Source organism: Tachypleus tridentatus, chromosome 12 (genome assembly GCF_004210375.1).
Source record: "Tachypleus tridentatus isolate NWPU-2018 chromosome 12, ASM421037v1, whole genome shotgun sequence".
Lineage (NCBI taxonomy): Eukaryota > Metazoa > Arthropoda > Merostomata > Xiphosura > Limulidae > Tachypleus > Tachypleus tridentatus.
Genome location: NC_134836.1, coordinates 83,195,894 through 83,212,222, shown reverse-complemented (window position 1 = coordinate 83,212,222; position 16,329 = coordinate 83,195,894). Strand labels below are relative to the sequence as shown.

Here is a 16,329-nt window from a genome sequence, read left to right as displayed (position 1 = left end):
AGCATAATTAAAATTTCATCTAGGATTTATGATTTATCAAAAACTAAAATAGTCTTATTATACATACTTGTGGTTATAATCTTAAAAAATATGTGAATAAAGTCATGAAATCTATGCAGGGTGGTTGTTTTGATAAAATATTGGAATTGCAGTGTATTGTTTTCTAATGGTAGTTACGTGTGTGTATTATGAGGGGTGAAAAATGACATTTCAAATTACTTATGTTTTTAGGTAATTTAATGTTCTAAATTATTTAAAACTTCTTATAGTTTAAGTATTTTTTTAAATAAATGAGATTGATTTCTGTTTTAAATTTACTTTTAATTAGTTTTCAGTATTTTATGTCCTTATGTAATAATGCACAACTGGTGAAAAATATTAATCTGTTTCTTTTATGTTTTGTGTTTAATTGTATGTAGTTTGTTGTGTATGTTGTCACAGAGAGAAACTGCAACATATTATATGGCTACTTGTTGTTTAATTCGTAGAAAAGATTAATTTTAAAGGTCAATATTCTTGTGGTTAATTTCTTAAACTTCTTTAACACAAGCACCCTGTAGCAACAGATTTAGAAAGTTTAAATTTCAAGAGGATTAGTAACCATGCAGATGAGGTATAATGGAAGTAAACATCTTCTATGTGACACCTTTTTTATTATAAATATTCAGTTAAAACATATGGCACATATTTTTGAATACTAGTCTTAATATAAAACGCATGCCAATCATGGAATTATTTTTGTACTTGCTTTCTTACAGCATATCCGTCAAACAGTGCTAACCAGAGCTAGTAGCAAGAACCAGGTAGAGAATGTTGAGGAGGAAACAGAAGCTGCTGTTGCCCAGGAGATGAAAGATGCTCCTCCAATTTCAAATGCAGTTTCTACACTGGAAGTTATTGACCTCACTGAACACAGAGAAAAAGAAGTTCAACAAGATAGTGAGCTTGCAAAGCAGCAAAGTGATCGTGAAGCATTCCTTCGACAACAGCGGGATATTATGACAAAGTCATCCCTTCAGATTAGTGAAGGTAAACAATATTTCATTATGTACTGAACATTTTTAATCAAATGTATTAACACACTTTTTTTTTTAGCTTATATTTCTTATTATTTTCAAAGGTTGATGATAGTAACTAAGTGGCCTGTCAGATTGTTTTGTAATATCTATAAACAACTGTCAAGATAATGGATGTGTGCAAGCAGTTTTGTGATGATATAATTACTTATTTTTAATGATTTACCCAACCTTCAAACTTTAAAAGATTTTTGCTAATTGTTGGTGTATTACTTTTCTGCATACTATTTACTCTTTTGTATTCAAACTTAGAAATAGATAATTTTATGGTTTATTTCAAATAATATATACCATGTTGTACATGTTGGCATCAATATATTCTCTCAGTTTCTTTGTTATGATGCATCAGTGGATAAAAATTAGAGTATACTTTTTTGATTGTTATGAATGTCTGTTTAGTGGTGATGGTTTGTTTGTTTTTGGAATTTCGCACAAAGCTACTCAAGGGCTATCTGTGCTAGCCGTCCCTAATATAGCAGTGTAAGACTAGAGGGAAGGCAGCTAGTCATCACCACCCACCGCCAACTTATGGGCTACTCTTTTACCAACGAATAGTGGGATTGACCGTCACATTATACACCCCCACGGCTGGGAGGGCGAGCATGTTTAGCGCGATGCGGGCGCGAACCCGCAACCCTCGGATTACGAGTCGCACGCCTTACGCGCTCGGCCATGCCAGGCCGCAGTGGTGATGGTATTTAATTTATTTTCTAGTAAAGTAATTAATCTTTATTCATTCAACTGTTACAAATACATCTTGACTTGTTACAGTTCTTTACACTGTGAGTTTAGGTATGTTTTCTGAGTTTCATTATAATCACTTAGGATCAGCTTTCACTCCACGTCATCATGTTGTAAGACCTCTGTCACGTGCTCTGTCTAGTCCACTGGTTACTTTAAGCTCAATAGGAAATTCTCAAGAAGGTCAAGTGTCAGTGCATCATACTTTCACTACAGGTTAGTCTCCTTTTTGTTGTTTCATTTAATTACTTAAACTTTAAATGTTACAGTTTTCTTAAAGTAGGTATATATTTCTATTTAAATCTCAGTTTTTGCTAAAGACATTTTCCTTTAAATTTTTCAATCATATGATTTTTGTATCAAAAACTTACCCATCATTTCACATGTTCACTTGTGTTGGACATACAAAGCATTTCATAACAGAAGGTAAAAGCTTGCTGAACTGATGCTTAATAGTCCCTTTTTTTTATAAGCCATTTTGGAAATATTTGCAATTCAAATTTAATCCATTTTTCACTGAAGTATAATTTTGTATTGTGATATTATCAATATGTTTTTTGCAATAAATAAAAAAATATTCCAGGGACTGTTTATTTAATTAGATGTAGGTAAAACTTGTCATATCTTTGAAAGCAGTTTTTGCCAAAATTAGTTAATTATGTCTTCAAAGTGATTGTATAATGCTATTTTTTCTCATTACTAGAGATCTTAACATTTAGTTCTAAGTTTAAAATATGATATGCTGCTTTTTTTCTGTTACCTTTATTTAATCCTTTCAGATAACATTTGGACACCTAATTTTAGTTTTAATTAAAGCAGTTTTTTGCCAAAATTAGTTAATTATGTCTTCAAAGTGATTGTATAATGCTATTTTTTCTCATTACTAGAGATCTTAACATTTAGTTCTAAGTTTAAAATATGATATGCTGCTTTTTTTCTGTTACCTTTATTTAATCCTTTCAGATAACATTTGGACACCTAATTTTAGTTTTAATTAAAATAAAACTTCTTTAGGAGGATAAGATTTCCTAACATCTTGCTGTTACATGCACTACCTATTAGAGGGCTGTGATCTGATTACTGATTTATTCTTGCACTTGCTAAGTCTAGCACTGCTGAATTTATCATAATATTTATGTTTTGAATTGTTTAACATTTTATTTAATGTTAATATAGCATTTACATTCCATATTAAAATATTTTTGTTGTGCATATTTTTTGCAGACTAAACATATATTTTCCATACATTTAACAACCTTTGTTTGGTTAGGCTTGGTTTATGACAGTCTTATGTTGAAACACCAGTGTATTTGTGGTGACAGTTACTACCATCCAGAGCATGGTGGCCGGCTTCAGAGTATTTGGGCACGATTGCAGGAGACAGGGTTGGTGGCCCGATGTGAGGTAAGTTTGTTTGCACACTTATACCCTTTTCGTATTTCAAATTTAGCTCCTAAAATTAAGTTTCATTTATTCATATTTAAATATTTTTGTATATGAAAATAAAATAATCTGCATTTTTATCTCATATTTACTTTTCTTTTAATTTGGCTTTGTTCTTTGTCTTCAGAAGAAAGTTTAAGTTGTTAACTGTTGAAGAAATAGTATAGTATCTCACCAGTTAGGAAGAGGAATTCTGAATTCTTAAAGGAACTAAATTGTTACTAATTTTGAAACAATGCATAAAACAGGTTCAAGTTTAATCATTTTTAAACATTCAGAAATGTTTTTTTTAATGTAATATCTAGCATTATAAGTAACTATTTGTGGAATAATGTGAATCTCTATATACTTATTTCATTACTTTCAATGATTGTCAAGTGAAAACATTAAATAAGGTTTGAAGTATTTAGAACTTGTGGTTAATATAAATAAGTTCTTTAATTTCATGTTTTTATTTAACAAGTTCTTTAATTTTCTTTTGTAGCGAGTACGCTCCAGAAAAGCCAGCTTAGAGGAACTGCAGACTTGTCATAGGTATGTGTATGTGATATGAGCTGTGTGTGTGTTTTTATAGCAAAACTCTATCAGGCTATCTGTTGTGTCCACCAAGGAGAAACAGGTTTCTAATTTTAGCATTGTAAACCTGAAGAGTTACAGCTGTTCCATCAGAGGACATGTAGTATGAACTGAAAAGTAGCTGTGTACTAATATGTATCAGTTGATAATAATTCTTTGAAAAACTTGTGTACTTCATCAAAAATAAGCAACACAGTTTGTTTATATTTTATTGTAGTCAAAAGTGTGATAAACAATTAAAACAGTTTTTGTTAATGAAACTTGGATAAAGCTTACTTTCAGTGATGGTTCTACATGGAGCAAGAGGAAACATTCGCCCACCCAAATTATTTCTTGCTTCCCTCCAAAAAATTGAATGCTGTATACATAGAGCAATTGTAATGTGTATCACAAATGGACATGTTCACACATGCACTACCTTTTATGACATACTTTTTTGTATGTTAGAAATCAACCAAACTTTTATGCTAATGGTACTATTGCACTAAATAATTATTTATTTAGTTAAATAGTGCTTGAAAAAACATTATTCATCAAAACCACTTTTAAAGAAACTTGTTGTTTCCCATCCAATAAAACAAAAAAACATGGCTTAATATGCTGGAATGGTCAGAAACCTTCTGATCATTTTGCAGGTCTATGAGTAATTTGTGACTTCAAAACTCAGTGCAAAGTACTTTTTGAAATCAAATGTTTGGTCAATCTAATTTAGCACAATAAACATTGTGGGGCTATGAGTACCTTTAAAAAGTTCATGTGAGTATAAGATGTCTTGTTTTGACCTTAAACATTTGGCTTGCCCCTCAATTTTTGATGCTGGTGCCACTACTGCTTGTTTTATTGTTTTTCATTAAGAGATATTTCTTATAAAAAAAGGAAAGTAAATGAACAGAAAATTTACATGTTCATATGGAAAGAGTGGTTGATTAGAAGAAATCTCTAAACTATGAATTGACACATGAATGAACATATTCATCCTACATTCAATTATTTAATATTGGCTTAAAAATTGGAGTCATATTTTATAAATTCGGGTAATAGAGATTTAAAGTTAGGTACTGGAAGACTTCAGATCTTAAAAAGCTAGTTGCATTTACAAAGTTATAAAAATTATCTTTAATTCATAAAACAAAGAAAGTTAAACATTTTCATTTTTACATATTTTCAGAAAGTTAATTCTTAATTGCAAATTTGAAATATTAGTTAGTTCAGTAACGTTTAACAGCACTGATGAAATTTAAAGACATTTTCTTATAAACATGAGAAGTGTTATAATATATTCACTTATAACTCCCTAAAAATGTTCTTTTTCCATCTTTTAGTGAAGCATATACTATGCTATTTGGTACTAATCCTTTGAACAGGCATAGGCTTGATATTAGTAGACTAGGTGAGTGTAATTATTGTGGTAGCACTGTTAAATATTATGTGTATGATGAGGGCTTATATATATTCCATATTTTTAGTATTTCAAAAGGATAATAAACCTGTATTTAGTATGTTTCTTGCTTTCTTTTGTATTGCTTATTGTTTTTCAATTTACTTCAACATAGTTATAATTTCAAAAGAATAATTTAAATGGATACTACTATTCTTACAAACTTCTGTTTTTATTTTATTTGAGTGTTGAATTTTTAACTCAGTTTTAAGTTATAAAATGTGTAGCAAATTCAACTTACATACTATGAGCTTAATCCTTTAAATATTTAACAACAGACATTTCTTGTATATCAATCAGATAATGCCTAGTAAAGGATATTTATTCATAAATATCACACTTATATCTTTCAAAAAAAACCTGGCTCTATATTGTTATGAAGCTTATATATTATAATATATTTGTTATATTGTATCTACTTTATCAGACTTACCAATTAAGAGTTTTGTGATGTTGTCTTGTGGAGGGATTGGAATAGATTCTGATACGGTATGGAATGAACTACACACAGCTAGTGCTTCTAGAATGGCTGCTGGATGTGTGACAGAACTTGCTTTGAAAGTAGCTGCTGGAGAAGTCAAAGTAAGCTAGAAATTTGATAATTTATATTGGATGTAGATCACTCTGTGGCAGTATTAAATGCTTAGAAGCAGTGATAAAATATACGTATACCAAATGCTAACTGATAAGGAATAAAAATCATAAGAATGAAAAGATGTTTAAGAAAACTTATCATTTAGAAGACATAAAATATGTTAGAAAATAAAAAGTGAATATTCTTCAATGTTACTTTGGCAGATATAATCTGGGATTCAGGAGCAGTCTTTGAGGTAGACTAGATCATTATTTTTAAGTTCAAAGCCACAGAGAAAAATGTTATATCAAAATTGTTAACCCATATATGATTTGTTCTGCATTTCTATATCCCCCTGAGAATTAAAAAATCAATTCCTTTACTTTTTAAACAGAATGGATTTGCTGTGGTTCGTCCACCAGGTCACCATGCTGAACCTCAACAAGCAATGTAAGTATATTTAGACAGACTTTGTATTCATACATTATTATAAAACAAAATTATCTTTTAACACTGTTGTAACTCTTAATTTGTTTATTGAGACTGATTTAAGTTTAGAGAGAATATATAAAACTTATAGTAACTTTCAATTGTATTTCCCAGTGGGTCAGCTGTAAGTTGATGAGAATATGATGTTAATTAAAATCCAGAGTTTGATTTCCTAAAGTGTGCATGGTAATAGACAGCCCACTGTGCAGATTTTCATGATGAGAACAATTTCCTCGTAAAGTATGCTTGTTACTTGGTGATAAAGATTTTTTGAGACCTAGAGCTAAAATGCTCAACTCATAACCTGCAGGTCATGGGATTTCACCCTATCATCCATAGTGTATTATAATGTCAAGGTTACTCACACTATTCATTGATAAAGAATAGCCCAAGAGTTCATAATGAGCTGTAATAACTAGCTACCTTAAATCCTTCTAGTCTATCACTTCAAAAGTAGAAATGTTAGCACTGATAGCCCTAGTTAGTAGCTTTGTGTAAACTTAAATAAACGATCAAATATTTATGACCTGTGTAAGCTATGAAAGTGTGTTGAAAATATAAAATATATAAATAAAACAGTAAAGGCGTGGTATTCTTAAATGAACTGATTTCTATACAAGTATCAGATAGATCCATTAATAACAGCAGTCTTCAAGAAATTTGTGGAGTAATCTATTTTTGAAGCTTTTACTGAGTTTTCTTGTGTGTGTGAAACAGTAAAATTGGAAAAGTTTTGAAAGAAACAACCATAACTTCTTATAAAACAAAAAGAAAATGCAGAATATATACTTACACAGATGAGACCCCAGCTGTGTATTTACTAGATGGTGTTTAGTCTCACTGCTTTCACTCTTTAAGTATAGTTCTTCACATATATATGTAAAAATGGCTCGTTTGGGTTGAGAAAATATTTTACGTAGAGGGGCGAACAATGTTTCGACCTTCTTCGATAATCTTTACTCACAGATTTTCTGTTATAACTCATCTAAGAAAATGTGCTTGAATTCAACTGGTAAACTCAGTCTCATTGTCCAGTGTCATCTTGTGACCCTTGTTCTTTCTCAGCATTGTTGGACTTTAACATACAGACCTAATTATTTTGGCCAGCAAAGGATATCACAATTGGTGTTTCTTTCAACATGGATATTTTATGTTACTGTAATATCCCTTTTTTTAGAATAAACATTATTTATTATATAGAATAAAGAAACCAAAATAGCTTTCTGAACCATATGTTTATGTTGTAGAAATGTCTATATAACTGAAAGCAAGTAGAAAGCATATGATATGTTATATACCACAAAGGTAGGGTGTTTCAACTAAAATACATAATTTTATTACAATTAAGTTTCCTAACATTTGTCATAATAAATTTATATTAAGTTTCAAATACACATTTTTTTACTTTTAAATTCTTGCTGATACATGGAATCTTCTGAACCAACGTGTTGAGCAGAAAAATATAAACAATAGTTTCATGCTATAGAAGAAATGTAGTTTTATAAATAAACATTTTTTAGTAGTATACAGTAAACGTAGTAGAAGCTACTAAAGTGATTGCCCCAATATTTATTATATACTCAGTTTCTGGGCAAACAGATTTGTTGTATTATTTTTTCTTCACTTGTAGGGGTTTTTGCTTCTTTAATTCTGTTGCGGTTGCTGCGAAACAACTAAGGCAGAGGCTAAACTTAGAAAAAATTTTGATAGTTGATTGGGTAAGTTATTTTCTATTCTTGTAATATCTAATTCGACAAATATAGTTTCTATTAATTTTGGTGGTCAAAAAGAAATGGTTACAATTTATCATAATATAGTTTATATTATTGAATAAACAAATTACCTTTCTTGTATGTGATCTGCAAAAGCTGTGGAGATTACAGTAAAATTATTATAGGATTTAAAGTTTTATGTTATCTATTTTGGCCAACATTAATAAAGAGGGTTTGTTATACATGTAGCCATTTAATATTTATTAGAAAAATATATGCTAATCTTGATCCTTTTTTAGCATTATTTCTCTGTTGTTTTTTTATTTTGTATGTCTTATATCTTAGTTATTGAATAGACAGTAATGCAATTGAATGAACACTCAGTTGGCTTTACCTGCAATAATTGTTATCAATTAGCAATTTATAGCTGAATAAAGTATTTCTATGATTAGATGTTGACATCTTCTGCAAACTTCGTCTATGATAAATGGAATCCAAATATATCAACTTCGAACAATCTTATTATTTCTGTGACATAAATCACATATACTTGAAAATAGGATTAACAAATGATTTTTGATTGTGTCATACCAAAGAAACAACTAAGACATCTGGTACTAGTTTACAACATTTTCATTCTTATGCAGGTTAGATGATGTCTCCTTTCATGTTTATGTTTCTTATGGATACTTCTTCAGTTCTTATTTATACTGGACATTCAATTTTTTTATGGTTTAAGCTGTTTACTCTTTTACTACCTTTGAATTTCCATGGGTTTGCTTCTGTTTTTCAGTGGATATTTTAATTTTTACTCAGGTGTGTTTGATGATATTTTTATCTTTACTCACTTTGAAATTATGGGTTCATTTTTTGCAATTTTCTACCGGTCTGTTTACTTGCGTCTATTGTACGAACATATGGGCATAATGACATGTGTAATTTACACTTTAAACTCTAGCAAAGTTCCCTTTTTGAACAGATATCATATTGCTTGTTTTTATTTGTATTGTTAATTATTTTTCTCCTAGTTTCTTTTCATCCTCATTTAGCTGAAACTTATGTTCCAGCTTGGTTTCAACACATCTTTTTTTTTACAAGCATTATGGCTTGTCTCTTTTCTAGTTTTGCAGATATCTCTTCAGTGAAGGCTAGGGCTAAAAATCTCTCTCCATGCTTTAAGGACTTTTTCCATGGTAGCTTGTATATGGTTCACTTCCATGAAGGTGGTATATCTCAGTGATATGGAGTTACTATGTCAATGAAATACATTACAATTTCTGACATATATTGTTACATTTCTTGGCAGGTATGTTATAAATATAAATTTATAAACCAGATGCCACTGTAATATTAGAGGACTTATGTTCAAATTTCAGATCTTTATATTAGCATATAGTCGTAACTTTGTGGTGAATAGGAATATTCAATACTCTGTACACAAACATAATACATCATTAATAGATAAAATCTGATCTCATATCTGACAAGTTGTGTTATGCTTCTTTACTGTTTTAAAGATAGTGAGAGGGTCAATTTTGCAGACATGTGGAGTTTATTTTGTTCATGAAGGTAATTTTGCTGACTAAAGTGGAATCTCTCGTTTCCAAATGTGCACTAGTATTTATTTTAGAGCTGTAAATTTCTTCTACTTATAAGAGGTTTAGCTTGAAATCGTATATTTTTATTTTGCCACATAACTGAAGTTCTCCTGAATCTATTCCACTTATTTTTACACATTGTAGCTCAGGATGTTGATTAGTCTTAGATAAAGCAAATTTTTAATACCATACAAATTATTTGAATATGATCATCTATTTTAATTAGGATGTTCACCATGGAAATGGTATTCAACAGATGTTTTATGATGATCCTCACTTCTTATATATTTCTCTTCATCGACATGATGATGGTAACTTTTTTCCAGGAACAGGTGATCCTCTGGAGGTGAGGCTGCTACCTGTAATATTTAATTTTTTTGGTTTTTTACTGATACAAGTAACCCATGTGCATAATCCAAATACATCACTCATGCATTATGTTACATTCTATGTCATGAAATCTAAATATCAGTTTACAAAAGTGGTGTGTGAAAGATGTTAGGCAAAAGAAACATTATTAACTTTCTAATAAAAAAATACAAATTAAAATATTTCTAGTACGAAGGTATCAATTGTACCTAAAACTCATTATTATGTATTCTTGGTATGAAAAGTAATCTGTATTGAAGTTGTAAAGAACTATTTTTATGCAATTCAGTGTGATTAATTTTTATGCATAGTAGTTTTCTAAGTATTATAAAAGATATGCATGGTGTGTATGTGACCATTTTAAGATATTGTTCATCATTAATGTTCTCTTTTAATGTTAACTAAAATGTTTTTTGAACTAACATTCTTATTTATAATCATATTTTAGTAGTTTTAACCAGTTATTGTCTTAATAAAAAGTAAAAGAATGTTATTGCAAGATTGTTATGGTGAACATTCCACTGCTTTATGGAACATAGTTTTATTTCCTATACAGTGAATAATAAACTGAAGTACTCTGAGTGCATTTACTAACTTTCAGTATAAAGGAAGAGACTTTTACACCTATTTAAGTAACTACATAAGAAATAAGGAAGGTACATAGTTCTTTTCAGCTGCTTAACACATATACATAAAGACATAATTTTCTGAGTAGGTGGGTATTGAAGATGGAATTGGTTTTACTGTCAACATTGCCTGGTCAGGGGCATTAAATCCACCAATGGGAGATGCTGAGTACATTGCAGCATTTAGGTTAGTACAGATTTTTTTATGTATTATCTATTATTAAGTTCAAATGGTGTTATGTGCTCATTTTTTTCAAAGTAAATTGATTTTTTTGTTGAATATAATCAGTTTTATGTTTACTCAGTGAATGAAATATTTGGCCATGATAATGAAATGACACTGAGAGTATTATATTTTAGTCTTTTTTGTGTTATTATCTTTTTTATACTAACTTGATTTAAAAGTAGCCTTTAAAGTAATTATCATTAAATATTGTACTGTAATGTAGCAGACAATTAATTAAACCATTGTTTTCTCATGTATATATATATATGTACTGATAATTAGAAAGTAATGAATATTTGGATTAGTTTATTGGTATTGTGTATGGAGTTTTATAAATTGTTATATTGTGAACTTAGTGTTGTAAATAAGAGTAATAAATGTAATGAAACTATGTAATATTAAATCATAAGCTTGAATGCACACAGATATCTTGAATATGTTTTTTATGTTGAATGTTTTCTAGTGTATAATTATATGCCTGTATGGCAAATTTGTCTTTGAATTTTGAAAAATACGATATTCTTGCAACTTACGCAGAAATACAATAAAGAATATTTAATCAAATGGATAAAAATCTTGCTATAGGACTGTTGTAATGCCAATTGCCAGGGATTTTGACCCAGAGATTGTCCTTGTAGCTGCAGGCTTTGATGCTGCTAATGGCCACCCTGCACCACTAGGAGGTTACACACTTTCTCCTGCTTGTAAGTATAATTTTTCTGTTTGGAATAAACACCACATCTAATGATATGCTTACATCTTCCATTAACAGCATTACAATGAGAAATTTTTAAAGTCCTGCAGTCATGTACAATAATGAGACTTGTTTGCGTTTTGCATCTAATACCTACATAAATTAAGTACTTTATTATTTTTAGCATTTGTTCTTCATTTTAAATCTTCTAATTAAATGAAACAGTTTTTATGTAATGGAGTAACACTTGATACTGTTCTTGTTGGAACTAGTTCTGGCCTAGTGGTTTGCTTGTTAGACTGTTAATTTAAGGATCCATTGTTCCTCATTCTATTGTCACAAAAATTAACCTCACTTTAAAGTCATTGATGTGTTATAGGAGTGACAGTAAATCCTACTATTTGATTAGAGAAGCTTAAGGTTTATCAGCCAGTGTGCTTTACTGTTTATGTTAGTTCTTGTCTCTCCTAAACGTTAGGCACTGCTAATGTAGTTAGCCTTTGTTTATCTTTATTTGAATATCTGAAACAAACTACTTCAGCTGTAGTTTTGCGAGAAACAAGACCAGGGTCTTTCAAAGTTTCATTTAATACTTTATGCAAATTGATGTTTTTTGTCATTTGTATCATTTCTTTTCATTAATCCATAATAGTTGGTTATTTTTATATTAGGTTCTCTGCACCAGATCCAAGAGTTTGCAGTTTTGTTTATCCATTACTTTAAAACTAAAAACACGGTTTCATGATTTCCTGCAGATGAAGCAATTTAGAATAAATATAAAAAGAAATCACTTGCTTAAGATAAAAATGAACCTGATAAAATTAAAATTTGTAGTCACACAACAATATAAATATTCTTTATGCATGTATTCTTGAAAATATAAATTCAAGTACAGATAGTTATTGCACATCAAAATAGTACTAATGCAAACTTAAATAATTTCAGTTGAATCTTTAAGTTCCACATATGCATACCAACATTTTGAGCTGAATGTTTTATTGCTAAACATAAATTTTTCATAGTGAAAAGATTAGACTTAACATATTTCAAAAAAAGAAGAAAAACTTTGAGAAATTTTGAAATAATGACTGTGCACCACCATTAAAAAAATTGAAATCAGTTATATTTTTGCATATAAAATTAACATATTTATAATCAAATTATAGATTATGTGGTACATGAATATACCATGCATCTCTAGTGTTTCTTCTAAACTTAACATTTATTCAGTATATGTGTAAGTTTCACATAACATGTGGTCCAGAAAAAAGTTCATCTCATTCCTACTACCTTTGTTCCTTTATTATTTTGTAGTAGATAATATCTATTCTGCTCATGGGTGGTATTGTTATAATACTGCATGTTGTACAAGGATGTCAACAGCAGTGCTTTTCAGTGTTAGTTCAGGTGATATCTCAAGGTTATAGTCTCATCTGTCTTTGAATAAGAATGGCTAGTCATGAGAATAATACTATCAATCTGGATAAATATAATGATTCTTGCAAAATGAGATATATTGGATTTGGTCAGTCTAGAATGCAATTTTGAAGAGCTTATAGTGTGAATCTAGTAATAGTAACAAACTGTTGTTTCATAAAAGCAGTTACACATGCACTGTGTTTATGTTAAGTATGACCACAGTGAAAATTATTCAGTTTGTATTTGACATTGCATCTAATATATTTATTTTATTCATTCTTGTAATGCAACTGTGGTTATCCACAAATGTAGCATTATTATGTAATAAATATCTTGAACAAATCTCCTGTTATTTTTTGTGTGCCTCTTCCATTGCTTTAAAGAGTGTAATAGAAGGAAATAATTTTGGCACCCTTTACTTGATCTCTTGTACTTTAAATGTAAAAAGGCTTCCTAGTGATGTATTTGGTAGTTTCTACAACTAGGAAAATTGATGACCAAGAGGGAGACTCATTCACTGAAAGGAAATGATTGTTCGAGAGAGTCATCAGATTTTTGTCAATACTGTTAAAAGTCAATGACTTCTATATCATAACAGCCAGTCATTGAAGAAGAAGAGCCATTAATGCATCCAGAAGCTGTTCTTGCTCCTTCTCTACAGATTGATCTTAATGAGAGAGAAATATAGTTGACTGAAGACTATTGCAATGCTGTAGCATCTGGTAAGACTGAGACTGAGTGTGGGTGGTTTATATAGGACTCACAGACTTATGTCAGCTAGAGTTACACAACCCTAGGTCTAGTTGGAGCTCCTGAGAACATCAGAAACAGACTACAAGTTCCATTCGTGGACAGTATCCACCAACAGTAACTTTCTCACACAACAAGTGAGACTGCAAGTACTGAATAGCAATGTGAATGGATCATGGGACAGTAGTGAACCTCCCTGGGCTGTATAACTATACTGCACATCATGTGTTATCATAAGTTTTACATGTCTCTCAATTTTATACAACAAAAGTTTAACTTAGTATCAACTAGTTTTAATGTACACTTTGGTTCATTAACCTGTTGGATAATGAAACTTTAATCAATAAGTATAATGCTAGAAAACACTTTTTGTTGTTTTGTCACTCCAGAGCAGAAGACTAATAATCCTCAGAGATCCCTGAGAGTACTTACAATATAGTCCTTATGATGTAAAGGGTATCTTGGTCTGATGGTAGCCACGAAGTTGTGAAAGAGAATATTGATGATTATTGGTCTTCATGTACAAAGCAAAGCAGATTACTCTACTGACACTCAGGCATATGGAGGATGAGAATTTAAACCAGTTACTTACCTGAAATGCTTCAGTAAATGGTAATGACTGCCTTATAGCCCCACAGTTTCTCTATCATCAAGTGCTTGATGGAGGCCAAAAAAAACTAAATCATCTAAACTGAATCTGGTGGTAAAATGGAGCAATCCATTGGGCCAAGTTTAAAACTCAGAGGAGGGGATACCTTGAAAATCTTAATCAGTTATACCAATTATGTACAACAAAGGTGGTCCATTTCATATTTTACTATGTGTCCAGTCTCTTTATTTCATTCATTCTCATGACTCAGTTATTCAGGGATTTACCCCTATAATATTTATCCCATTACTCTGTGGTCCTATTCTACTGCTGTAAAGTTAATTCAGTTTTACTGGAGAAACCACAGTTGTATTAACAGCGTATGCTAAATTATACAATTTGACATAGAGAAATTCAATCATAATCTAACAATTTTCAATTTAACATTAGAAACATAAAAAATAGTCACCTTTGGGCTTAATGCCAACTTTAGATATTTGTAGCAATCTGTCAGTTGCTTCATCAAAATATTCAGGTAATAAATCATTCCTGACTATATCACTATATTGCCACAATGGTGTTTCACATGCCTTTTAATTTTATCATATACAAGTTCAAGTTACATCAGAATAGCTTTAATATACACCTTGGTTCATTTTCCTGTTGGATAATGAAATCTTGGTTAATAAGTGTAACAGCAGAGAACATTTGATGTCTTAACTAATAGATTAATATTTCATATTCTGGATGCATACACCTAAAATTGTATATATGCACCTTCATTTATTTCTATCAGAATAGTCTCAAATAATGATCTGTCCATCTCCATTCTGAATTTTTAGATGTTTCTAGTATATTTTTATTTTGGTTGATAAGACTGGTATTCAATCATACTTCTAATGTTTAAGTGAGAATAATTAAATAGTTAAACAGTTACATTTTTATGTGTTCAATAACATAATTTATCTTTTATTGCTATTATGACCAGAAGCTCTAATTTCAAATGTTTAAATTTCCGTACCTCCCAAGATGCATCTTATTACAAACTTTTGCATAATGGCATAATTTTTATGAAGATAGAATATTATTTCTTCCTTTTATGATGATTGTTTTATTTAAAATTAATTTTTTTAGGTTTTGGCTATTTGACAAAACAGCTGATGACACTGTCTAAAGGGCGGGTTGTTCTTGCTTTGGAAGGAGGGTAAGTTTTTTTACATTATTAATATAAATAAATGTCCTGTGATAAAATGATTAATAAATTTTACAATTATTTACATTTGTAAATTAATTTTTAGATATTTTAAGGAATTCAAAAATGTGAAGTTGCAAAATTTGTAATTTTCACTTGTTTGTTTGTTTTCAAAGAAATCATAATTTACTTTCACAGCTATGACCTTCCCTCTATCTGTGATTGTTCTCAAGAGTGTGTAATGGCTCTTCTTGGAGATGAGGGTATTCCACTAAGACAGGAAGAAATAACTCGAAAACCTTCGCCTATAGCTGTGAATATTCTGCAGCACACAATTAGTATTCAAGGTGTGTTGTCGGTGTTTGAAAGCTGTACAAAAATTTGTGTTAATTTATTTTTATTACACAGATATCAAATTTGTGACATAATAATGTGACATTTGTTATTTCAACTGTAAATTGTCTAAATATATATAATAAAGAAGTATTAATTCGCAAACATTTGAAAGTGTTTTTATGTGCTTAAAGCAAACACTTTTGTTTAAATTCTAGAAACATGACAGTGTAAGGCTAATGGTGTGTTTCTTAGTTATAAAACATATTGTACAAACAGAATTATGCAATAAGAGCATTAATTATATTTAACAATATACAAATCAATTTGTTTTCATTGGAAAACCTTTTATATGTTATTTTAAAGTTTCTAAGAGAAGCATAGGCTATATTTTGCCACATTGGTGAAATTTAAGTAAAAGGGGTTGTTTAAATGAATTTTTTTTCTCTTATAAACTTGCTTCCAAATCATATTTGTATTGCAA

General features: G+C 30.0%; 1 protein-coding gene across 22 annotated transcripts in view; it reads left to right on the top strand.

Moving 5' to 3' along the window:
- LOC143233833 (histone deacetylase 4-like) overlaps positions 1 to 16,329 on the top strand; it is a 149,949-nt gene that overhangs the window by 129,040 nt on the left and 4,580 nt on the right. For all 22 annotated transcript variants that reach the window (XM_076470588.1, XM_076470585.1, XM_076470573.1 and 19 more), the window contains 13 exons: positions 759 to 1,029; positions 1,902 to 2,033; positions 3,088 to 3,221; positions 3,745 to 3,794; positions 5,159 to 5,226; positions 5,702 to 5,856; positions 6,243 to 6,298; positions 7,968 to 8,055; positions 9,874 to 9,993; positions 10,732 to 10,829; positions 11,454 to 11,572; positions 15,455 to 15,524; positions 15,711 to 15,859. In XM_076470588.1, the coding sequence (XP_076326703.1) occupies positions 759 to 1,029; positions 1,902 to 2,033; positions 3,088 to 3,221; positions 3,745 to 3,794; positions 5,159 to 5,226; positions 5,702 to 5,856; positions 6,243 to 6,298; positions 7,968 to 8,055; positions 9,874 to 9,993; positions 10,732 to 10,829; positions 11,454 to 11,572; positions 15,455 to 15,524; positions 15,711 to 15,859 (1,510 nt within the window). The remainder of the gene's footprint in view (positions 1 to 758; positions 1,030 to 1,901; positions 2,034 to 3,087; positions 3,222 to 3,744; positions 3,795 to 5,158; positions 5,227 to 5,701; positions 5,857 to 6,242; positions 6,299 to 7,967; positions 8,056 to 9,873; positions 9,994 to 10,731; positions 10,830 to 11,453; positions 11,573 to 15,454; positions 15,525 to 15,710; positions 15,860 to 16,329) is intronic.